Source organism: Scylla paramamosain, chromosome 15 (genome assembly GCF_035594125.1).
Source record: "Scylla paramamosain isolate STU-SP2022 chromosome 15, ASM3559412v1, whole genome shotgun sequence".
In the NCBI taxonomy this organism is placed as follows: domain Eukaryota; kingdom Metazoa; phylum Arthropoda; class Malacostraca; order Decapoda; family Portunidae; genus Scylla; species Scylla paramamosain.
This window is the reverse complement of record NC_087165.1, coordinates 9,733,512-9,760,800: the sequence shown is the minus strand read 5'-3', so window position 1 is coordinate 9,760,800 and position 27,289 is coordinate 9,733,512. Positions and strand designations below refer to the sequence as shown.

Here is a 27,289-nt window from a genome sequence, read left to right as displayed (position 1 = left end):
GGATGTTGTTATAGCACCCTGTCAGCAGCCTATGAGGGGGAGGTAGGTTGAGAGAGGGTTGGGTTGGGATGAGGGAATTAATAAGGGTGAAATACTGTTAAGGTGAATATGTGTTAGTTTGGTATGCACAGGGTGAAAATTTCCAAGATAAGATGATGCGTGGGCAGGAGAGGAAGCTAGGGTGTGGTTAGGGTAAGAGCTGCTTAGGGTGAAAACATGTTACTTAGGATGAATTATTGCAGTGAGGGTTTTGTTATTGGAGCAAAGTGAGGCCAGTGAGTGATGATTCTATGGTGACTCAATGTTTTATGTTATGGATGGCATGAGAGAGATTAATGCAAAGTTGGAAATGTTAGTGTAAGGCTGGGAGAATAGAGGAGGGTAGGCAGTAATAGCAAGCTTGTTTGCTGATCACAGTTTTACTAGCAGAGAGTGAAAGAGAACCTCAGATGCATTTATCTATATTCAGTGTGTTATTTATGTAAAGTCAAATAATCACTGGAATATGCTGAGTGTAGGTGATGGGTCTATTTCTCTCCATCTTTATATCCTGTGGGCAAGTTCATTTATGACTCTTAACTATGTGAAACCACCCGTCATAATTTTATATACTGCATGCATAACTGTAACTACTTGAAAACAACCATGAACTATATAATACTTAAAATTTGACATATTTAATGAGTAAATGCTATCTGGCTTAAGTAAATCACAATGCAAGTAAATTGGTACATATTGCATTAGTAAGGCAAGGAAGCATAGTTCATGTCATCATCATCTCCCATACCAGGTTATCTACATCATTTTCATTTTTGCCTCAAATGAAGTAAAGTAAATAGCAGGCCTGACACTTAAGGCATTAGTTATAAAAGTTCTTCATAGTCTTGAGGCAATTACCTGGTCTGTGTCTGCTGCTTCTTCAAGCTAAGGCCATGGTCCATTTCTGACTGGGCCCTCTCAAATGGATTCTGAGTGTTTTCCCAAGCAAATTCAGAGCATCCAGAGACACTTTGACATGTCCTTTGATTCAAGAGAGCTGAGTACATCCACACAAGTCTGGATGAAAACACTTGCTGGAGACTGCACCCTGATTGTCGGGTTTTCCTTCCATACTAATTTATTAATTAAATTATACACTATACACTACTGTACTGTATATCATACCACTGTTAAATTTGCACTGAACACTTTATTGGAGCATTCAATCTCTACAATGGTGTTTCTAAATTTAACAGACAAGATAATAGTCCATCCCTGCTATACATAAAAATTACCAGTATACAGGTATTCCTAAGGTTCATTATTTATGTTTGGTCTTGTTTTTGACGCTCGGTTGACTAGACCTGTCAGCAACACTCCCCATTTATCCGGGCTTGTGACCGGCACTGAGCTGGGCTGGCTTGCCCAACTCAGATACAGGAAAAATATCTAGAAGGAAACAGAAAAGTGTATTGGCATTTTGTGGACTTGCAGGTGTATGACAGGGTGCCTGGGAAAGTAATGTACTGGAGTTTGAGAAAGAGAAGAGTGCCAGAAAAGATAAGACTAGTGAAAATGTTGTATGAGGGAGCAAAAACAACAGTGCAGACAAGGTATGGGGAAACAGAATCCTTCCCAGTTGAAGTAGGACCCCATCAGGGATCAGCTTTGAGTCCTTATCTCTTTCTCATAGTGTTGGACACAATAACAATGGATGTGAGAGACAATGAGGACTTGTGGGAGTTGCTGTTCGCCGACGACCTAGTCATCATTGCGGATACGGAGGAAGAGTTACAGGAGAGATATTTGTTATGGAAAGGCAACCTGGAGAGAAAGGGAATGAAAGTGAGCACACAAAAGACAGAGGTAACGGTAAGCAACGGAGAAGGTTATGAGGAAATAAATGTAACATCAGAGGATGGCATAAGATTGAAGCAGACAAGAGAGTTCAAATACCTAGGATCAATAATGGCAGGAGGAGGAGGGACAGAAAAAGCAGTTAGACAGAGTAAAACAGACAGAGACATTTACACTGAATGGGATTCTTGTATTCTTTTCCACCAACACTGGTATGAAAATCCAGTAAGAAAGCATCACAAATCTCACAAAGTACCAAGGGAGACTGGATATGTGTATCAAGATGACCGTTCTTGGCAAATCTCTTTCCACACTCCTGACACTCGAAGTGTCTTACTAGTGGTGAGCATGTGATTGTTTACATCACCTTTGTGGGCAAATTTTTCCCCCCACTCTTGACACTCAGACTTTCTCACACCAGTGGCGGGTTAGCATGTGTCTATTAAGCTTACTTTTCAGGGTAAATCTTTTCTCACACTCCTGACACTCAAAGTTTCTGACACCAGTGTGAGTGAGTTCGTGTGTGTTAAGAACACATTTTCGAATAACATCTTTCCCACAAAAAATTTACCAGAAAAGGTGTAAATAACACACAAATTCTCACACACACTGCTCCATTGCTAATCATTATATCACAGTACTTTTAAGAAACTTAGGGAAACAACCAGTGCAAAAATAGACATTTAACCTTATTTGTACAAGCTTTTAACCCAGATCATATCCATATGTCACCATTAATCCTTTAAAGCCACACAAAAAAAGAAAATGAGTATTTCTATGGGATATACTAACTAAACAAATCTACAGAAATGCTCAGAACAGTAATAAAGAAGCTTCACGTATCACTTGCAATAACATAGAGAAATAAAAAAAAAAAGGTAAAAAATGCATAAAAAAAAAATATATATATATATATATATATATATATATATATATATATATATATATATATATATATATATATATATATATATATATATATATATATATATATATATATGCATCATATGGTACATGAAGAATACTTCCCAATTTGGAGACAGAGAGAGAGAGAGAGAGAGAGAGAGAGAGAGAGAGAGAGAGAGAGAGAGAGAGAGAGAGAGAGAGAGAGAGAGAGAGAGAGAGAGAGAGAGAGAGAGAGAGAGATATATATATATATATATATATATATATATATATATATATATATATATATATATATATATATATATATACATATATATATATATATATATATATATATATATATATATATATATATATATATATATATATATATATATATATATATATATATATATATATATATATATAACACAAGATAACAATTCAGTAAGATTTCATGAATACTGGGTGGGGGAAGGGGAAGTACAAGTATTTCCTTTTCCTTTTAGAAAACTTATTAACAATGTTATGTATTTATTTCACTGTTTAATCTTTAACTAGTAATTGACTACTGTGTGTGTGTGTGTGTGTGTGTGTGTGTGTGTGTGTGTGTGTGTGTGTGTGTGTGTATATATGACAGAGAGAGAGAGAGAGAGAGAGAGAGAGAGAGAGAGAGAGAGAGAGAGAGAGAGAGAGAGAGAGAGAGAGAGAGAGAGAGAGAGAGAGAGAGAGAGGCATTATGTGTGGAGTTGAATATATTTGGAAGCAGATTTACGCATTTTTGTAGCTCAATTCTGTCTTTACTTCATTGAGTTTTACAAGTAGAGATCTTCTTTTTGAAGTGTTACCTTTGTCATACTTGATACCTAAGAGATGGGATGTTGTGAAATGGAGGAAATGTTCACAATTTTTTGGGTGTTCAATATTAAACACAAAGCCCTGCTACCAATGAGACTACAGCCATAGAAATACATGTTGGTTCAGCTACAGGTGCACCATCAAATACACACTAGACTGCCCTGTTCTTAGTTCTTCTTCTGGTACCTTAAGGAAGAAATAATAGTGTAAACATTAATAACATTTTGACATTAAAATAAAATTTATATGTAGATGTATATCTTAAGGTGATAATATATTCAGAAATTTCAATATATACACACCACTCTAAAATCAAAGGTACTGAAATTTAACCTTAGTAAAAATGGAATCTTTCCTTTCTCCAAGCAGGTGAAGTAACCCCAATATAACTAAGCAAGCATCTGGTGCAAATAAATAAATATATAAATAAATATAATAATAAGTAAATCAAATAAACAAAAGAAAATTAACTGTGTAAGGAAAAAGTGAAGATATGGTCACATCCAATAGGACAGTCCACTAATTTGAGTACCAATCTTTTAAAAGTCTCCTGTAATTATTGCTTTATCACATAAGAATTAACAAAAATAAAGCTCCTCGATGGTTCTACTCATTATATGAATGACAAGCATTTTGATTGAATGCTCAGAACGATCAGTATACTAATGATTTTTGTGCTTTGTGTCACGGCAGCAAATCTTTTGTACGAGTATGCGGTTATGTTTTTTACTTGAGACACTATTTGGGTAATATCATAATGCAATAATGCTTTGTCTAGCAAGTCCTCATAAGAATATGATGAGTACTGATAAAAAAAAAAAAAAAGAAAGAAAGAAAGAAAATCCCAGCCGAACCTACATGCCCCGACATAACGCACTGATGTTCCGAACCCCTGATTCTTCTCATCATATCCACTAAAACAGTGTGAGAAGTCCTGAACTTCACCACAACCATGGAACAAACCTTTATCAGACTGTTTGCACTTGCGCTAGTGCCGGCAAAGGTGACTCCAAGAATTCTATCTCCACCTGAATTAGTGACCTGTCTTATTGAACTGCAAGGGAAGAGGATGCAGCTAACATTTCTAAAAAGATTGATAATATTTACATTCTAAATTTCAAATTGGACAGCCTATTGGGTGTATTTACACTAGAAATAATGTCTTTCCTTACGAGAGAGAGAGAGAGAGAGAGAGATGCTTTACACCTATTAAAATCTTTAACATCACTTATGCTGCAAACAATTATTTAGCCATAGCACTCAGCCAAAAATTTGATAGAAGAGCAGGAATTTAACAATTAAATGAGTACCTTTATAGAAAATGGTGCAAGCATTACAGTTAGATAGGTCATGCTTAATACAATGTTTGGTTTTTCCATGCAGCATAGTTTCATGAATACTAGGCTTATAAAAGTGAAAGATGCATTGCTAATGATGAAAAGATGCATATATTAAATTGCTACCAGCTACTGAAATGAACAAGTTGAACTAGACATTACTCACATTGACTTTCATCGTGGTCATAGAGTTCAAGTAAGGTTTCCATATACAGAGGAACTGCTTTTCTTTTTTTGAGAATGGCAATTATTAGGAGCCTATATTTCTCCAGCCCTTTCAAAACTGCTACTCTTGGGTCTGGTTCATCCGCTTGTGGTTCTAATCTCAGGAACTCCTTGATTATCTGTAAAGATATGAGCATCAAATAATTATAAGTGAAGGTTACAGAGATGAGCATCTGCAATAACTGTACTTAGTTATGAGTGCTTATCTCCCGTCACTGAGGCCTTTGAGCCTGAGAGGGAGAATGGAAGTACCGGTAGTTAAATATCAATTACCTACTATAAAATATAAATAGCTATATACATTATAGCTCTACAAATAAAGTTGACAATTTGTAACAATATGTAGCAAAATCCATAAAGTGTACATATATACACACTTACACCATCAAAAGTCTGAATCCATGGGTACAAGTTCAGGATTTCTGCTACAAGAATGTTCCCATTGATTATTTTTTTGCATCTCTCAGAGAGTGTCAACTGCATGAGGCGTTCAGCCTGAGAAAAATCATTAAAGTAAAATTAGTTTTCATAAGTTGACTGTCCCACCAGCCTCCCTCTCTCCCTCATATATATATATATATATATATATATATATATATATATATATATATATATATATATATATATATATATATATATATATAATATATATATGTATATATATATGTATAATATATATATATATATATATATATATATATATATATATATATATATATATATATATATATATATATATATATATACGAGCATCATTTTTCAGTGGCTATCCACCAGTACCATTGAAATTGCTTACATAAGAGCAGGTGTTTTTAAACAACACCAGTAAAGAAGTCTCTGAAATATAAAAAAGATAAATCAAGCGTACAAATATCACATACCTTATCTAACTCGGGATCTTTCTTCATCCTTTTATTATATTATTATTATTATTATTATTATTATTATTATTATTGTTGATCTTCTTAACAATCACCTAATTGTGCTTTTGTCCCAGTGAAATTGGCATATATATATATATATACGAGCATCATTTTTCAGTGGCTATCCGCCAGTACCATTGAAATTGCTTACATAAGAGCAGGTGTTTTTAAACAACACCAGTAAAGAAGTCTCTGAAATATAAAAAAGATAAATCAAGCGTACAAATATCACATACCTTATCTAACTCAGGATCTTTCTTCATCCAGTGTAGAGCAAGCCACTGTCTATGTCTCTCTAATGACTCATCATCTTCTGAATGAAGCCTTGGTGAAAGGTTAGCCTTTACTCCATACATCAGTGGACATGTAGTCTCTTTTGGCGCTATGCAAGGGATCTTCTTTTTCCTTGACGTCACCTCAGTCACTGAGGAATCCTGCCTCTTTCTTGAATTCTGAAACTTGCACTGGATGCGCAATTTCCATTGCAGCTGCATTTCATGCTCCTCGAGATCACTGTTTCTCAGGATGGCAGGAAATGATGTCAAAACAGCATTTGCCATATTCATATACTGTTCTGATGTTGGATAGCTGAAATATGATAATGATAATAATAATAACAATAATAATAACAATAACAATAATAATAATAATAATAATAATAATAATAATAATAATAATAATAATAATAATAACATTATTAATAATAATGTCACAATACCTTGATATGTAATAATGATGATAACAATAATAATGATAATATCAATCTAGCTAACTATATAGATGGCTTAACTCCTTTTATTATATTATTATTATTATTATTATTATTATTATTATTGTTGATCTTCTTAACAATCACCTAATTGTGCTTTTGTCCCAGTGAAATTGGCAGATAATGGGTACACTATCTGAATAGTACACTCAAAGGTGGTTTCACACCTATCATTAAAAAGAGTATTTATCACCATTTCAATTTCTTCTATTTTATTTCAAACACTCGTCCAACATCCGTGAAAATTTTTAAAATACCAGTGAAGACGATATTCCATTTCACGGAACAGAGACGTAACAATCACTTCAGTCAAAACACGGTACTTTGCCGGACGTGTGTAAATGCTTCTGCCGAATTCCAAAATGATGAATTTTTTTTTTTTTACTGACACTGAAGCACTGAACAGCACGGAACGAATACGGCACTGATGTGTGTGAAGCGACCTTAACCCGTATCCCTCTGGAGGCATATTCCCGAAGTCTGGTAATGTTTCGGCCCATTTACTCTTGTAGCAGTTAGGTTAGGTTAGATTAAGTTATGTATGGGTAATTTTGTGCGAAAATCTTAATGAGACTATTTTAGAGAGAATCCTACAGTTAGTTTTGGAGCTACAGCCTAGTGTCCATACAGGCTGGCAGACGACTCCTTCCAGACTTCAGGAATATGCATTCTGGCCCTTCACAAGAACTAACATCAGATCCCGGTATGAACACAGGCAGTGCATCCCATGTTCTTTTGTCCCTCTTCTCATTGCCTTCCCATTATATATATATATATATATATATATATATATATATATATATATATATATATATATATATATATATATATATATAAAACACTCAACATCCCTACATGCAACAAAACTTACCAAAACACACTCAAAATACACTCAAAACATCCAAAACACAACCAAAACACGTCACAACACCCCAAAATACCCACTACACTCACCTAAACACAACCAAATATTGAATATTCACTCAAAACACCCCGTAACATCTAAAAACATCCAAATAATCCACCCCAACCACGCTAAATTTATCCAAAACACACTCAAAGCACCCCAATATACCTAAAACTCATCCAAACACACTCAAAAGATTTAAAACACCCAAAATACACTACAACACCCCAAAACTCATCAAACACACCCAAAACACATCAAAACATCCAAAACACACTTAAAGCACCACTCAACACCACAAACACGCCACAAACACACCCTTAAAGACCCAAAACTACTTGCACACAATCAAATACACCCAAACTCACCAAAACACTTAAAACAGAAAATAAACCCAAAACTAACTCACTACACCTCAATATACCCCCAAACACACCCATAACACACAAAAACATCCCACAATATACTCAAAACACCCCACACGACTCAAACCACTTACAATATAACTAAAAACATCCTAAACCACATTTCAAACACCCAAAATTCACCCAAAACACAATGATAACAGCAAATATACACCCAAAACACAATTAAACACCACCAAAACACACTCTAAACACCCCACAACATTCCTACATACATCCTGAACACGTAAAACACCCAAAACACACCAAATATTACAGAGAACTGCAGCGCAGCAAGGGAAACTAAACTAAATATTGTTTACCTGTTTTGCCTCCTCCTCCATTTCTTTTTATTTCTTCCTTCTCCTCTTTCATTTCTCTTATTTTCTTCCTTCTACTACAAGTATATACACGCCTGACTTTAGAAACAGCTGGAAACATTTGGAAAACACTGGAAATTACGGTAAATATTGAGGAGACACTGGAGCAGACGGAGTCCCGAATCCTTGATGACGTCACAGGCGAGGTGCCGGCGCCCCGCTGCCATACGTACGTAACGTACTTCATTTTGAAATTGACCCATAGAAAAAATGAAGCTAGGCTCAAATGCATTATATATTCTGACTTGACAATTACTTTAATTAATATTCACAATATCAAAACACCTCCAGTCTCAGTAGTTATAAAGAAATATTATGTGAAATATGGAAAAAGTGTTGGAAATTTTGACACCATTAAAAACACTGAAAAGTCCACCTATTCCACTTTACACTGGTAAAAAAACATTTTAAAAAATCTGAACTATTTTTTAAAATAATGCACACTTAGTTACAAGCTATAATAAAAAAATAAAGAAGCTAAAAAGTGACAAAATCACCACTTTCAACGGGACAATAAGCCTATTCAAATTCCACATACTTAACTCAACAGGAACGCAACATACTTTAAAAATCATAAACGATTTTTTGAAGCAATAAAATCTTCATTAAAGCCTCAAATAAAAAAGCCAAAAACCAGGCTGGGTAAATTTCACCGTACAAACTGCCCCTTATTTATATAAAAAACGGTAATTGTCTAGAGTCCTTACCGGGCCTTATTACTGGTCTATTCACTTCAATTCTTTTACACATACCTTCACATGCACCTAAAACATCATTTTAAAGTGGGGGACAAATGCCCCCTTCCCTCTAGTCCAGCAAAATTGGGGACATGTGGGAAGGCGGGGTTTTTGGGTGGGGGAGACATAAATCAGCGAGCGATTTTCGGCCAGGTTAGGTTAGGTTAGGTTAGGTTAGGTTAGGTTAGGTTAGGTTAACCTAACCTAACCTAACCTAACCTAACCGAACCTAACCTAACCTAACCTAACCTGGCCGAAAATCGCTCGCTGATTTATGTCTCCCCCACCCAAAAACCCCGCCTTCCCACATGTCCCCAATTTTGCTGGACTAGAGGGAAGGGGGCATTTGTCCCCCACTTTAAAATGATGTTTTAGGTGCATGTGAAGGTATGTGTAAAAGAATTGAAGTGAATAGACCAGTAATAAGGCCCGGTAAGGACTCTAGACAATTACCTAAAAAACAACACCAAATTCAGCACATTTACTTAACTGAAGCAAGAAAAACACTTCAAAAGCAACGAAATATTTTTAGAAACCATAAAATCTTACTATACAAGCCAAATAAATTAATTCAGAAAAATAAAAAAAAATATTGGAACCAACAAGCCGGAACAGGTGCCAGTCCATCATAGCGGCCCTCGGCGGCGACCTCAGTGGGGGAGCCGGCGGCCATGTTGCCTTATTTATTCCTATATAATACCAAAACCAGGCAATGACGGATATATCTGACCAGCGGATATGATGGCTAGACATGTGGATCCATCTTGTGATATGTTAGGCCTACAATAAGTGAGAGACGAGGCAAATAATGGCTAATAACACGGCTGACGGCTTGTTTACATATTGGCGAACATTAAATATTTAAATAAATTTCCAACTCTTTCCAGACTCAGACGTAAACAAAACCTAAATATAAATGATTAACCCCTAAAAAACTAAATAACGAATAATGAATCCTAAATAAACGAATACAAGACACTACAGGGAGGATTAGAGTGTTGTGAAGGCAGTAAGGCTGACTGAGGAGAGACTGGCCCCGCTGGACTCACCTTACGTACTCGTGCCTCTCTGGTGATGCTTGACGGTGCTTGGTGCAGGAAGAAGGTGTCGGGAAGACGGAAACACTGGTTAATAGAGCGTGTGGGGCAAGCCTGACCAGTGCTGACCAAAACACTGCAGCCAGCCAGCCGCTCGCAGTGGTAACTCCCCAGCAGCGCCACCTGTCACTGATCCAACACCCACCCCCGCGCACACACACACACACACACACACACACAAAAGTTGACATGTTATCAAATAATATGTCAAATAATATAAATATCCTCACTTCCTGACTCTCCTTTCCCCACTCCACCCCAAATAAGTGATTATGAACGCAATCTTCACTCAGTGCGGCACCGTGTCACCGCAGCAAACACAAACCAGGGCAGAATAGGCTCAACTGAAATGCTCATACTCTCTCTCTCTCTCTCTCCTCACGACTGTTTTTCAAAGCTATAAAGATGATTATCAGGGTTTTCAATGGTGTATCTCCTGTTATTAATGTAGAAATGTTGTTAAATTAAATTAAATGAATAATACTGATGGGATTCTTTGGATTGACTGACCCACTATGACACTTTATCGAGTGGTTAATCTAGAAAAAAAAAGAAAAGGCACTTGAAATTCTGGTATGGCATATACACTTATACTCCGTTACTTAACACTACGAATACACAAGAAAATAATTACTTTTATAACTCCTCAAGAGTACCATTGATTCTGGGCACCGTTATATCCCTAAATAGCGTCACAGCCTTCATCCATCACTTCTCTACGGCCATAATATTGCCCACAACACATTCACAGTAGACTATATTTGACTAAAGAAACATTACATGGCTAACACTTTCCCAAGACTCTGTGGCCTGTCTCCACGTGGGACCAACACCAGCAATTTTATCTGTTGCCAGAGGGAAGGGAGACGCCATTCTGTTGCCAGAGGGAAGGGAGACGCCATTCTGTCAACACGTACAGTCACTATAATTATCTTCACTAGAGACATGAATAATAAACATGAACACAGTAATATTCACTTCTAAATAAAAGAAAAATCAAATATTTCAGAGCTACGAGACCCACCTGTTGCCAGAGGGAAGGGAGACGCCATTCTATGCTCTCTCCCTCAACACCCACAGGCCTCTGAAGTTATTGGAACCTTAGCTAGTTCTCTCTCTCTCTTCTTTCACAAATAATTTTACTGAACCGTGAGTTTAAATAAAAATGCAGGAATAATTGGCTAGCAAGGTGAGCATATAGGCTGGACATTAGTTGAAGTTAATAATTGAATTCTAAATTACTAACATATTTTATAAGCTAGGGAATGACACCTTATGAGTTACTGGTAGGCTGACGCAACATGATGTAATCCTATTATTCGTATTACCACTGATTAGAGAAAACCACAGTTGAAATAAGTAAGACTATTTATAATAAATGTTTCAAGACTTTTAAATCACTCCCACGAATACACGCCTTATAAATATACTTTTTCATATAATCACTAAACCTTTAATTACCGCTATTATCCTCCTCTTCACCGCAAGCTACAAAAGAAAACAATTATTGGGGAGACTCAAAGAAACACAGAAATAATAAAAAGGAACGTTACATGTGTGTGGGTGAGAGAAGTTAGCTCAGGTTAGGATAGATGGACACACACACACACACACCAATATCTCTAAGGTGGTAAAAGCCATGGTCACTTTCCCCGACGCAGTCCACACAACGCCCCCGATGCTCTCAGTGCGGCTTGGTAATGTCAGGATTGGAGTTTGGAGGGGGAGAGGGGGACAGATTAGGCTGAGCGAGGAAAAATAAAATAGAAATAGTAATAAATAAAAAGAAATGGCGGAATGAACATAAATTAATGATGGTGCATTCTGAAAAAAAAAAAAAAAAAGTAGCAGTAACTAAGAGAACAGAAGAAAAGTAATAAAAAAAATAAAAATTCAAGATTATTCAAAATTGGGGTCTGACAAGGCCCATATATATATATATATATATATATATATATATATATATAATATATATATATATATATATATATATATATATATATATATATATATATATATATATATATATATATATATATATATAAAGGATGATAGGGGAAAAAGATAAAAGGAAGGAAGGAACAAAGATTTGTCAGGGTATGAGGGAATAATAATAATACCAATGAATTATTTCTTATTTTTACTATTGGTGGTAGCAATAGAAGGAGCAATAGTAATAATAATAGTAGTACAAGTAATAGTAACAATGCAATCTTTTTTCTAGTTATATGAAAAAAGTTGAAATGATGCTCTCTCTCTCTTTCTTGAGCAGCTGCTTTACTTCTTCTTCTTCTGCTACTCTCTTTCATTCTCCTGTCCTAATTATCTGCCAAAATTAAAGAAAATTACTCTCTCTCTTTCTCTCTCTCTCTTTCTCTCTCTCTCAAAGTAATGGTAGATGAATATTTTGGGTGTTTTTCAGTTTTCAGGGTGAGAGAGGAAGTCAATAAATATTTGGTGGTTTTCTATTTGTCTGGTAAGGTAGATGGTGTAGTGTTGTGATGTGGCAGACATCAAAACACAAGAGTTGGTGCAGGAAGCCATCAGGCCTACATGTTGCAGTCCTTGTATGAGACATGCCTGCCTCTTTCCCCATCCATACATTTATCTAGTCTTTCAAAGCTCCTATTGACTCCCCACTGACAATTGGAGTCATATTATTAGTAGTATTAGTAGTAGTAGTAGTAGCAGTACACAAAACTATCTCTCTCATATTCTTCCTTTTTCCTTCTTTTCATTTACAAAATTCTCTTTTTTTTCTTCTTGCTTGTTCAAATTCTCTTTCTCTCTTCCTCCTCGGTCCCTCTCTCTCTCTCTTGATGAATGACAACATGAAGGTTACAGTATGTATTAAGGTGACAGACATGACAGGGGTGTGGTGATCAGGGATTGTGATACGGTGGGCATTGTCATCCTTTTCCTCCACCACCAGCACCTGCACAAACCACAGGGGTAGGATGTTGTTATAGCACCCTGTCAGCAGCCTATGAGGGGGAGGTAGGTTGAGAGAGGGTTGGGTTGGGATGAGGGAATTAATAAGGGTGAAATACTGTTAAGGTGAATATGTGTTAGTTTGGTATGCACAGGGTGAAAATTTCCAAGATAAGATGATGCGTGGGCAGGAGAGGAAGCTAGGGTGTGGTTAGGGTAAGAGCTGCTTAGGGTGAAAACATGTTACTTAGGATGAATTATTGCAGTGAGGGTTTTGTTATTGGAGCAAAGTGAGGCCAGTGAGTGATGATTCTATGGTGACTCAATGTTTTATGTTATGGATGGCATGAGAGAGATTAATGCAAAGTTGGAAATGTTAGTGTAAGGCTGGGAGAATAGAGGAGGGTAGGCAGTAATAGCAAGCTTGTTTGCTGATCACAGTTTTACTAGCAGAGAGTGAAAGAGAACCTCAGATGCATTTATCTATATTCAGTGTGTTATTTATGTAAAGTCAAATAATCACTGGAATATGCTGAGTGTAGGTGATGGGTCTATTTCTCTCCATCTTTATATCCTGTGGGGCAAGTTCATTTATGACTCTTAACTATGTGAAACCACCCGTCATAATTTTATATACTGCATGCATAACTGTAACTACTTGAAAACAACCATGAACTATATAATACTTAAAATTTGACATATTTAATGAGTAAATGCTATCTGGCTTAAGTAAATCACAATGCAAGTAAATTGGTACATATTGCATTAGTAAGGCAAGGAAGCATAGTTCATGTCATCATCATCTCCCATACCAGGTTATCTACATCATTTTCATTTTTGCCTCAAATGAAGTAAAGTAAATAGCAGGCCTGACACTTAAGGCATTAGTTATAAAAGTTCTTCATAGTCTTGAGGCAATTACCTGGTCTGTGTCTGCTGCTTCTTCAAGCTAAGGCCATGGTCCATTTCTGACTGGGCCCTCTCAAATGGATTCTGAGTGTTTTCCCAAGCAAATTCAGAGCATCCAGAGACACTTTGACATGTCCTTTGATTCAAGAGAGCTGAGTACATCCACACAAGCCTGGATGAAAACACTTGCTGGAGACTGCTCCCTGATTGTCGGGTTTTCCTTCCATACTAATTTATTAATTAAATTATACACTATACACTACTGTACTGTATATCATACCACTGTTAAATTTGCACTGAACACTTTATTGGAGCATTCAATCTCTACAATGGTGTTTCTAAATTTAACAGACAAGATAATAGTCCATCCCTGCTATACATAAAAATTACCAGTATACAGGTATTCCTAAGGTTCATTATTTATGTTTGGTCTTGTTTTAGACGCTCGGTTGACTAGACCTGTCAGCAACACTCCCCATTTATCCGGGCTTGTGACCGGCACTGAGCTGGGCTGGCTTGCCCAACTCAGATACAGGAAAAATATCTAGAAGGAAACAGAAAAGTGTATTGGCAGTTTTGTGGACTTGCAGGTGTATGACAGGGTGCCTGGGAAAGTAATGTACTGGAGTTTGAGAAAGAGAAGAGTGCCAGAAAAGATAAGACTAGTGAAAATGTTGTATGAGGGAGCAAAAACAACAGTGCAGACAAGGTATGGGGAAACAGAATCCTTCCCAGTTGAAGTAGGACCCCATCAGGGATCAGCTTTGAGTCCTTATCTCTTTCTCATAGTGTTGGACACAATAACAATGGATGTGAGAGACAATGAGGACTTGTGGGAGTTGCTGTTCGCCGACGACCTAGTCATCATTGCGGATACGGAGGAAGAGTTACAGGAGAGATATTTGTTATGGGAAAGGCAACCTGGAGAGAAAGGGAATGAAAGTGAGCACACAAAAGACAGAGGTAACGGTAAGCAACGGAGAAGGTTATGAGGAAATAAATGTAACATCAGAGGATGGCATAAGATTGAAGCAGACAAGAGAGTTCAAATACCTAGGATCAATAATGGCAGGAGGAGGAGGGACAGAAAAAGCAGTTAGACAGAGTAAAACAGACAGAGACATTTACACTGAATGGGATTCTTGTATTCTTTTCCACCAACACTGGTATGAAAATCCAGTAAGAAAGCATCACAAATCTCACAAAGTACCAAGGGAGACTGGATATGTGTATCAAGATGACCGTTCTTGGCAAATCTCTTTCCACACTCCTGACACTCGAAGTGTCTTACTAGTGGTGAGCATGTGATTGTTTACATCACCTTTGTGGGCAAATTTTTCCCCCCACTCTTGACACTCAGACTTTCTCACACCAGTGGCGGGTTAGCATGTGTCTATTAAGCTTACTTTTCAGGGTAAATCTTTTCTCACACTCCTGACACTCAAAGTTTCTGACACCAGTGTGAGTGAGTTCGTGTGTGTTAAGAACACATTTTCGAATAACATCTTTTCCCACAAAAAAATTTACCAGAAAAGGTGTAAATAACACACAATTTCTCACACACACTGCTCCATTGCTAATCATTATATCACAGTACTTTTAAGAAACTTAGGGAAACAACCAGTGCAAAAATAGACATTTAACCTTATTTGTACAAGCTTTTAACCCAGATCATATCCATATGTCACCATTAATCCTTTAAAGCCACACAAAAAAAGAAAATGAGTATTTCTATGGGATATACTAACTAAACAAATCTACAGAAATGCTCAGAACAGTAATAAAGAAGCTTCACGTATCACTTGCAATAACATAGAGAAATAAAAAAAAAAAGGTAAAAAATGCATAAAATATATATATATATATATATATATATATATATATATATATATATATATATATATATATATATTTATATATATATATATATATATATATATGCATCATATGGTACATGAAGAATACTTCCCAATTTGGAGAGAGAGAGAGAGAGAGAAGAGAGAGAGAGAGAGAGAGATGAGGAGAGAGAGAGAGAGAGAGAGAGAAGAGAGAGAGGGAGAGAGAGGAGAGAGAGAGAGAGAGAGAGAGGAGAGAGAGAGAGAGATATATATATATATATATATATATATATATATATATATATATATATATATATATATATATATATATATATATATATATAACACAAGATAACAATTCAGTAAGATTTCATGAATACTGGGTGGGGGAAGGGGAAGTACAAGTATTTCCTTTTCCTTTTAGAAAACTTATTAACAATGTTATGTATTTATTTCACTGTTTAATCTTTAACTAGTAATTGACTACTGTGTGTGTGTGTGTGTGTGTGTGTGTGTGTGTGTGTGTGTGTGTGTGTGTGTGTGTGTGTGTGTGTGTGTGTGACAGAGAGAGAGAGAGAGAGAGAGAGAGGAGAGAGAGAAGAGAGAGAGAGAGAGAGAGAGAGAGGAGAGAGAGAGGAGAGAGAGGAGAGAGAGAGAGAGAAGAGAGAGAGAGAGGAGAGAGAGAGAGAGAGAGAGAGAGAGAGAGAGAGAGAGAGGCATTATGTGTGGAGTTGAATATATTTGGAAGCAGATTTACGCATTTTTGTAGCTCAATTCTGTCTTTACTTCATTGAGTTTTACAAGTAGAGATCTTCTTTTTGAAGTGTTACCTTTGTCATACTTGATACCTAAGAGATGGGATGTTGTGAAATGGAGGAAATGTTCACAATTTTTTGGGTGTTCAATATTAAACATAAAGCAATACTACCAATGAGACTACAGCCATAGAAATACATGTTGGTTCAGCTACAGGTGCACCATCAAATACACACTAGACTGCCCTGTTCTTAGTTCTTCTTCTGGTACCTTAAGGAAGAAATAATAGTGTAAACATTAATAACATTTTGACATTAAAATAAAATTTATATGTAGATGTATATCTTAAGGTGATAATATATTCAGAAATTTCAATATATACCACACCACTCTAAAATCAAAGGTACTGAAATTTAACCTTAGTAAAAATGGAATCTTTCCTTTCTCCAAGCAGGTGAAGTAACCCCAATATAACTAAGCAAGCATCTGGTGCAAATAAATAAATATATAAATAAATATAATAATAAGTAAATCAAATAAACAAAAGAAAATTAACTGTGTAAGGAAAAAGTGACAGATATGGTCACATCCAATAGGACAGTCCACTAATTTGAGTACCAATCTTTTAAAAGTCTCCTGTAATTATTGCTTTATCACATAAGAATTAACAAAAATAAAGCTCCTCGATGGTTCTACTCATTATATGAATGACAAGCATTTTGATTGAATGCTCAGAACGATCAGTATACTAATGATTTTTGTGCTTTGTGTCACAGCAGCAAATCTTTTGTACGAGTATGCGGTTATGTTTTTTACTTGAGACACTATTTGGGTAATATCATAATGCAATAATGCTTTGTCTAGCAAGTCCTCGTAAGAATATGATGAGTACTGATAAAAAAAAAAAAAAAAAAAAGAAAGAAAGAAAATCCCAGCCGAACCTACATGCCCCGACATAACGTACTGATGTTCTGAACCCCTGATTCTTCTCATCATATCCACTAAAACAGTGTGAGAAGTCCTGAACTTCACCACAACCATGGAACAAACCTTTATCAGACTGTTTGCACTTGCGCTAGCGCCGGCAAAGGTGACTCCAAGAATTCTATCTCCACGCGAATTAGTGACCTGTCTTATTGGACTGCAAGGGAAGAGGATGCAGCTAACATTTCTAAAAAGATTGATAATATTTACATTCTAAATTTCAAATTGGACAGCCTATTGGGTGTATTTACACTAGAAATAATGTCTTTCCTTACGAGAGAGAGAGAGAGAGAAAGAGAGAGAGAGAGAGAGATGCTTTACACCTATTAAAATCTTTAACATCACTTATGCTGCAAACAATTATTTAGCCATAGCACTCAGCCAAAAATTTGATAGAAGAGCAGGAATTTAACAATTAAATGAGTACCTTTATAGAAATTGGTGCAAGCATTACAGTTAGATAGGTCATGCTTAATACAATGTTTGGTTTTTCCATGCAGCATAGTTTCATGAATACTAGGCTTATAAAAGTGAAAGATGCATTGCTAATGATGAAAAGATACATATATTAAATTGCTACCAGCTACTGAAATGAACAAGTTGAACTAGACATTACTCACATTGACTTTCATCGTGGTCATAGAGTTCAAGTAAGGTTTCCATATACAGAGGAACTGCTTTTCTTTTTTTGAGAATGGCAATTATTGGGAGCCTATATTTCTCCAGCCCTTTCAAAACTGCTACACTTGGGTCTGGTTCATCCGCTTGTGGTTCTAATCTCAGGAACTCCTTGATTATCTGTAAAGATATATCCATCAAATAATTATAAGTGAAGGTTACAGAGATGAGCATCTGCAATAACTGTACTTAGTTATGAGTGCTTATCTCCCGTCACTGAGGCCTTTGAGCCTGAGAGGGAGAATGGAAGTACCGGTAGTTAAATATCAATTACCTACTATAAAATATAAATAGCTATATACATTATAGCTATACAAATAAAGTTGACAATTTGTAACAATATGTAGCAAAATCCATAAAGTGTACATATACGAGTATACACACTTACACCATCAAAAGTCTGAATCCATGGGTACAAGTTCAGGATTTCTGCTACAAGAATGTTCCCATTGATTATTTTTTTGCATCTCTCAGAGAGTGTCAACTGCATGAGGCGTTCAGCCTGAGGAAAATCATTAAAGTAAAATTAGTTTTCATAAGTTGACTGTCCCACCAACCTCCCTCTCTCCCTCATATATATATATATATATATATATATATATATATATATATATATATATATATATATATATATATATATATATATATATATATATATATATATATATATATATAATATATATATATATATATATATATATATATATATATATATATATATATATATATATATATATATATATATATATATATGAGCATCATTTTTCAGTGGCTATCCACCAGTACCAATGAAATTGCTTACATAAGAGCAGGTGTTTTTAAACAACACCAGTAAAGAAGTCTCTGAAATATAAAAAAGATAAATCAAGCGTACAAATATCACATACCTTATCTAACTCGGGATCTTTCTTCATCCTTTTATTATATTATTATTATTATTATTATTATTATTATTATTATTATTATTATTGTTGATCTTCTTAACAATCACCTAATTGTGCTTTTGTCCCAGTGAAATTGGCATATATATATATATATATATATATATATATATATATATATATATATATATATATATATATATATATATATATATATATATATATATATTATATATATATATATTATATATATATATATATATATATATATATATATATATATATATATATATATATATATATATATATATATATATATATATATATATATATATATATATATATATATATATATATATATATATATATATATATATATATATATATATATATATATATATATATACGAGCATCATTTTTCAGTGGCTATCCACCAGTACCATTGAAATTGCTTACATAAGAGCAGGTGTTTTTAAACAACACCAGTAAAGAAGTCTCTGAAATATAAAAAAGATAAATCAAGCGTACAAATATCACATACCTTATCTAACTCGGGATCTTTCTTCATCCAGTGTAGAGCAAGCCACTGTCTATGTCTCTCTAATGACTCATCATCTTCTGAATGAAGCCTTGGTGGAAGGTTAGCCTTTACTCCATACATCAGTGGACATGTAGTCTCTTTTGGCGCTATGCAAGGGATCTTCTTTTTCCTTGACGTCACCTCAGTCACTGAGGAATCCTGCCTCTTTCTTGAATTCTGAAACTTGCACTGGATGCGCAATTTCCATTGCAGCTGCATTTCATGCTCCTCGAGATCACTGTTTCTCAGGATGGCAGGAAATGATGTCAAAACAGCATTTGCCATATTCATATACTGTTCTGATGTTGGATAGCTGAAATATGATAATGATAATAATAATAACAATAATAATAACAATAATAATAATAATAATAATAATAATAATAATAATAATAATAACAACATTATTAATAATAATGTCACAATACCTTGATATGTAATAATGATGATAACAATAATAATGATAATATCAATCTAGCTAACTATATAGATGGCTTAACTCCTTTTATTATATTATTATTATTATTATTATTATTATTATTATTGTTGATCTTCTTAACAATCACCTAATTGTGCTTTTGTCCCAGTGAAATTGGCAGATAATGGGTACACTATCTGAATAGTACACTCAAAGGTGGTTTCACACCTATCATTAAAAAGAGTATTTATCACCATTTCAATTTCTTCTATTTTATTTCAAACACTCGTCCAACATCCGTGAAAATTTTTAAAATACCAGTGAAGACGATATTCCATTTCACGGAACAGAGACGTAACAATCACTTCAGTCAAAACACGGTACTTCGCCGGACGTGTGTAAATGCTTCTGCCGAATTCCAAAATGATGAATTTTTTTTTTTTACTGACACTGAAGCACTGAACAGCACGGAACGAATACGGCACTGATGTGTGTGAAGCGACCTTAACCCGTATCCCTCTGGAGGCATATTCCCGAAGTCTGGTAATGTTTCGGCCCATTTACTCTTGTAGCAGTTAGGTTAGGTTAGATTAAGTTATGTGTGGGTAATTTTGGGCGAAAATCTTAATGAGACTATTTTAGAGAGAATCCTACAGTTAGTTTTGGAGCTACAGCCTAGTGTCCATACAGGCTGGCAGACGACTCCTTCCAGACTTCAGGAATATGCATTCTGGCCCTTCACAAGAACTAACATCAGATCCCGGTATGAACACAGGCAGTGCATCCCATGTTCTTTTGTCCCTCTTCTCATTGCCTTCCCATTATATATATATATATATATATATATATATATATATATATATATATATATATATATATATATATATATATATATATATAACACTCAACATCCCTACATGCAACAAAACTTACCAAAACACACTCAAAATACACACAAAACATCCAAAACACAACCAAAACACATCACAACACCCCAAAATACCCACTACACTCACCTAAACACAACCAAATATTGAATATTCACTCAAAACACCCCGTAACATCTAAAAACATCCAAATAACCCACCCCAACCACGCTAAATTTATCCAAAACACACTCAAAGCACCCCAATATACCTAAAACTCATCCAAACACACTCAAAAGATTTAAAACACCCAAAATACACTACAACACCCCAAAACTCATCAAACACACCCAAAACACATCAAAACATCCAAAACACACTTAAAGCACCACTCAACACCACAAACACGCCACAAACACACCCTTAAAGACCCAAAACTACTTGCACACAATCAAATACACCTCAAAAGACCCGACACACACACCCAAACTCACCAAAACACTTAAAACAGAAAATAAACCCAAAACTAACTCACTACACCTCAATATACCCCCAAACACACCCATAACACACAAAAACATCCCTCAATATACTCAAAACACCCCACACGACTCAAACCACTTACAATATAACTAAAAACATCCTAAACCACATTTCAAACACCCAAAATTCACCCAAAACACAATGATAACAGCAAATATACACCCAAAACACAATTAAACACCACCAAAACACACTCTAAACACCCCACAACATTCCTACATACATCCTGAACACGTAAAACACCCAAAACACACCAAATATTACAGAGAACTGCAGCGCAGCAAGGGAAACTAAACTAAATATTGTTTACCTGTTTTGCCTCCTCCTCCATTTCTTTTTATTTCTTCCTTCTCCTCTTTCATTTCTCTTATTTTCTTCCTTCTACTACAACTATCTACACGCCTGACTTTAGAAACAGCTGGAAACATTTGGAAAACACTGGAAATTACGGTAAATATTGAGGAGACACTGGAGCAGACGGAGTCCCGAATCCTTGATGATGTCACAGGCGAGGTGCCGGCGCCCCGCTGCCATACGTACGTAACGTACTTCATTTTGAAATTGACCCATAGAAAAAATGAAGCTAGGCTCGAATGCATTATATATTCTGACTTGACAATTACTTTAATTAATATTCACAATATCAAAACACCTCCAGTCTCAGTAGTTATAAAGAAATATTATGTGAAATATGGAAAAAGTGTTGGAAATTTTGACACCATTAAAAACACTGAAAAGTCCACCTATTCCACTTTACACTGGTAAAAAAACATTTTTAAAAATCTGAACTATTTTTTAAAATAATGCACACTTAGTTACAAGCTATAATAAAAAAATAAAGAAGCTAAAAAATGACAAAATCACCACTTTCAACGGGACAATAAGCCTATTCAAATTCCACATACTTAACTCAACAGGAACGCAATATACTTTAAAAATCATAAACGATTTTTTGAAGCAATAAAATCTTCATTAAAGCCTCAAATAAAAAAGCCAAAAACCAGGCTGGGTAAATTTCACCGTACAAACTGCCCCTTATTTATGTAAAAAACAACACCAATTTCAGCACATTTACTTAACTGAAGCAAGAAAAACACTTCAAAAGCAACGAAATATTTTTAGAAACCATAAAATCTTACTATACAAGCGAAATAAATTAATTCAGAAAAATAAAAAAAAATATTGGAACCAACAAGCCGGAACAGGTGCCAGTCCATCATGGCGGCTCTCGGCGGCGACCTCAGTGGGGAAGCCGGCGGCCATGTTGCCTTATTTATTCCTATATAATACCAAAACCAGGCAATGACGGATATATCTGACCAGCGGATATGATGGCTAGACATGTGGATCCATCTTGTGATATGTTAGGCCTACAATAAGTGAGAGACGAGGCAAATAATGGCTAATAACACGGCTGACGGCTTGTTTACATATTGGCGAACATTAAATATTTGAATAAATTTCCAACTCTTTCCAGACTCAGACGTAAACAAAACCTAAATATAAATAATTAACCCCTAAAAAACTAAATAACGAATAATGAATCATAAATAAACGAATACAAGACACTACAGGGAGGATTAGTGTTGTGAAGGCAGTAAGGCTGACTGAGGAGAGACTGGCCCCGCTGGACTCACCTTACGTACTCGTGCCTCTCTGGTGATGCTTGACGGTGCTTGGTGCAGGAAGAAGGTGTCGGGAAGACGGAAACACTGGTTAATAGAGCGTGTGGGGCAAGACTGACCAGTGCTGACCAAAACACTGCAGCCAGCCAGCCGCTCGCAGTGGTAACTCCCCAGCAGCGCCACCTGTCACTGATCCAACACCCACCCCCGCGCACACACACACACACACACACACACACACACACAAAAGTTGACATGTTATCAAATAATATGTCAAATAATATAAATATCCTCACTTCCTGACTCTCCTTTCCCCACTCCACCCCAAATAAGTGATTATGAACGCAATCTTCACTCAGTGCGGCACCGTGTCACCGCAGCAAACACAAACCAGGGCAGAATAGGCTCAATTGAAATGCTCATACTCTCTCTCTCTCTCTCCTCACGACTGTTTTTCAAAGCTATAAAGATGATTATCAGGGTTTTCAATGGTGTATCTCCTGTTATTAATGTAGAAATGTTGTTAATCTGTCATTAAAACCTTAAAAATATCCTTGAAGACCTGTGCAACTACTGACAGAGAGAGAGATAACTAGCAATAACACTCACACACACATACACACACCAGTGTGTATGTTAGAGAGGTTAGACGAGATATCCTACAAAGCCTAACATTTTCCCAAATATTACAGGACGGAGGGTAGATTTTCCTTTATGTTTTACTGACGTTCTACAAAAAATAAATAACTAAATTACCATCGAACAAACCGAAACAAGGGACAAAACATAAATAAACAATAGAAAAAATATTAAAACAGAAGAAAAACAATCACCAAAGAAATAAACAAACAGGAATGTCACCTACAGATGTGTGTGTGTGTGTGTGTGTGTTGGGGGTTTGAGTATTCAGTAAGAGATCAGTAAAGTCAAACAGAATACTTTATTATTGAAAGCCCATGCTAGTGAGGACAGTCTTGAAAGACTGATCGAAACTTCCTTTGTGTGTGTAACGCCACCCCCCCCCCCCTCCTCCCTCCTCCTCACCGGTCCGATCAAAGCTCTAATGAGACGAGGCAAAGATCTTCACGGTGAAGAAGAAAAAAGAGGAAGAGAGAAGAGGTGAAGCACGCACACACAATAGAAAAAAAGAAAACATTTTTGATTGGTAATGGTTCTCGCCTTCATCGTCATGGCCAGAGGGTAGGGAGAGGTTAATTATCACACAGTACCTACAGTGTGGCTTTATTAGGAGGAACGAAAAATATAAAAATAGCAAAAATAATTAAATGAATAATACTGATGGGATTCTTTGGGTTGACTGACCCACTATGACACTTTATCGAGTGGTTAATCTAGAAAAAAAAAAGAAAAGGCACTTGAAATTCTGGTATGGCATATACACTTATACTCCGTTACTTAACACTACGAATACACAAGAAAATAATTACTTTTATAACTCCTCAAGAGTACCATTGATTCTGGGCACCGTTATATCCCTAAATAGCGTCACAGCCTTCATCCATCACTTCTCTACGGCAATAATATTGCCCACAACACATTCACAGTAGACTATATTTGACTAAAGAAACATTACATGGCTAACACTTTCCCAAGACTCTGTGGCCTGTCTCCACGTGGGACCAACACCAGCAATTTTATCTGTTGCCAGAGGGAAGGGAGACTCCATTCTGTTGCCAGAGGGAAGGGAGACGCCATTCTGTCAACACGTACAGTCACTATAATTATCTTCACTAGAGACATGAATAATAAACATGAACACAGTAATATTCACTTCTAAATAAAAGAAAAATCAAATATTTCAGAGCTACGAGACCCACTTGTTGCCAGAGGGAAGGGAGACGCCATTCTGTGCTCTCTCCCTCAACACCCACAGGCCTCTGAAGTTATTGGAACCTTAGCTAGTTCTCTCTCTCTCTTCTTTCACAAATAATTTTACTGAACCGTGAGTTTAAATAAAAATGCAGGAATAATTGGCTAGCAAGGTGAGCATATAGGCTGGACATTAGTTGAAGTTAATAATTGAATTCTAAATTACTAACATATTTTATAAGCTAGGGAATGACACCTTATGAGTTACTGGTAGGCTGACGCAACATGATGTAATCCTATTATTCGTATTACCACTGATTAGAGAAAACCACAGTTGAAATAAGTAAGACTATTTATAATAAATGTTTCAAGACTTTTAAATCACTCCCACGAATACACGCCTTATAAATATACTTTTTCATATAATCACTAAACCTTTAATTACCGCTATTATCCTCCTCTTCACCGCAAGCTACAAAAGAAAACAATTATTGGGGAGACTCAAAGAAACACAGAAATAATAAAAAGGAACGTTACATGTGTGTGGGTGAGAGAAGTTAGCTCAGGTTAGGATAGATGGACACACACACACACACACACACCAATATCTCTAAGGTGCTAAAAGCCATGGTCACTTTCCCCGACGCAGTCCTCACAACGCCCCCGATGCTCTCAGTGCGGCTTGGTAATGTCAGGATTGGAGTTTGGAGGGGGAGAGGGGGACAGATTAGGCTGAGCGAGGAAAAATAAAATAGAAATAGTAATAAATAAAAAGAAATGGCGGAATGAACATAAATTAATGGTGGTGCATTCTGAAAAAAAAAAAAAAAGTAGCAGTAACTAAGAGAACAGAAGAAAAGTAATAAAAAAATAAAAATTCAAGATTATTCAAAATTGGGGTCTGACAAGGCCCATATATATATATATATATATATATATATATATATATATATATATATATATATATATATATATATATATATATATATATATATATATATATATATATATATATATATATATATATAAAGAATGATAGGGGAAAAAGATAAAAGGAAGGAAGGAACAAAGATTTGTCAGAGTATGAGGGAATAATAATAATACCAATGAATTATTTCTTATTTTTACTATTGGTGGTAACAATAGAAGGAGCAATAGTAATAATAATAGTAGTACAAGTAATAGTAACAATGCAATCTTTTTTCTAGTTATATGAAAAAAAGTTGAAATGATGCTCTCTCTCTCTTTCTTGAGCAGCTGCTTTACTTCTTCTTCTTCTGCTACTCTCTTTCATTCTCCTGTCCTAATTATCTGCCAAAATTAAAGAAAATTACTCTCTCTCTTTCTCTCTCTCTCTTTCTCTCTCTCTCAAAGTAATGGTAGATGAATATTTTGGGTGTTTTTCAGTTTTCAGGGTGAGAGAGGAAGTCAATAAATATTTGGTGGTTTTCTATTTGTCTGGTAAGGTAGATGGTGTAGTGTTGTGATTTGGCAGACATCAAAACACAAGAGTTGGTGCAGGAAGCCATCAGGCCTACATGTTGCAGTCCTTGTATGAGACATGCCTGCCTCTTTCCCCATCCATACATTTATCTAGTCTTTCAAAGCTCCTATTGACTCCCCACTGACAATTGGAGTCATATTATTAGTAGTATTAGTAGTAGTAGTAGTAGCAGTACACAAAACTATCTCTCTCATATTCTTCCTTTTTCCTTCTTTTCATTTACAAAATTCTCTTTTTTCTTCTTGCTTGTTCAAATTCTCTTTCTCTCTTCCTCCTCCTCCTCGGTCCCTCTCTCTCTCTCTTGATGAATGACAACATGAAGGTTACAGTATGTATTAAGGTGACAGACATGACAGGGGTGTGGTGATCAGGGATTGTGATACGGTGGGCATTGTCATCCTTTTCCTCCACCACCAGCACCTGCACAAACCACAGGGGTAGGATGTTGTTATAGCACCCTGTCAGCAGCCTATGAGGGGGAGGTAGGTTGAGAGAGGGTTGGGTTGGGATGAGGGAATTAATAAGGGTGAAATACTGTTAAGGTGAATATGTGCTAGTTTGGTATGCACAGGGTGAAAATTTCCAAGA

At 35.7% G+C, this 27,289-nt stretch overlaps 3 protein-coding genes across 13 annotated transcripts in view; all 3 read right to left on the bottom strand.

Moving 5' to 3' along the window:
• Positions 1-1,169: 1,169 nt before the first annotated feature.
• Positions 1,170-12,166, bottom strand: LOC135107391 (uncharacterized). Of its 4 annotated transcripts, none has more exons than XM_064017204.1 (5): positions 10,311-12,166; positions 6,301-6,652; positions 5,083-5,260; positions 3,913-3,980; positions 1,170-1,428 (listed from the first exon to the last, which is right to left on the bottom strand). In XM_064017204.1, exons 1-5 carry the CDS (start codon positions 10,547-10,549, stop codon positions 1,291-1,293), a joined length of 975 nt encoding a protein of 324 aa, XP_063873274.1. In that variant the 5' UTR covers positions 10,550-12,166; the 3' UTR covers positions 1,170-1,290. The 4 variants fall into 4 exon arrangements, with proteins under 4 accessions (XP_063873274.1, XP_063873275.1, XP_063873276.1 ...); XM_064017205.1 differs by having other exon boundaries at positions 10,320-12,166; XM_064017206.1 differs by lacking the exon at positions 10,311-12,166 and adding an exon at positions 8,607-8,696.
• A 496-nt stretch (positions 12,167-12,662) lies between these two features.
• LOC135107390 (uncharacterized) lies at positions 12,663-24,099 on the bottom strand. Of its 8 annotated transcripts, none has more exons than XM_064017199.1 (5): positions 23,380-24,051; positions 19,877-20,228; positions 18,397-18,574; positions 17,211-17,278; positions 14,484-14,742 (listed from the first exon to the last, which is right to left on the bottom strand). In XM_064017199.1, exons 1-5 carry the CDS (start codon positions 23,622-23,624, stop codon positions 14,605-14,607), a joined length of 981 nt encoding a protein of 326 aa, XP_063873269.1. In that variant the 5' UTR covers positions 23,625-24,051; the 3' UTR covers positions 14,484-14,604. The 8 variants fall into 8 exon arrangements, 4 of the variants coding, with proteins under 4 accessions (XP_063873269.1, XP_063873272.1, XP_063873273.1 ...); XM_064017201.1 differs by lacking the exon at positions 14,484-14,742 and adding an exon at positions 16,716-17,062 and having other exon boundaries at positions 23,380-24,035; XR_010271755.1 differs by lacking the exons at positions 14,484-14,742; positions 17,211-17,278 and adding an exon at positions 12,670-12,684 and having other exon boundaries at positions 23,380-24,016.
• A 2,257-nt stretch (positions 24,100-26,356) lies between these two features.
• The window catches only part of LOC135107387 (uncharacterized), a 12,706-nt gene continuing 11,773 nt past the window's right edge, over positions 26,357-27,289 (bottom strand). The window contains exon 5 of the mRNA XM_064017186.1: positions 26,357-26,508. Coding sequence (XP_063873256.1) covers positions 26,501-26,508 — 8 coding nt within the window. The 3' untranslated portion in view covers positions 26,357-26,500. The remainder of the gene's footprint in view (positions 26,509-27,289) is intronic.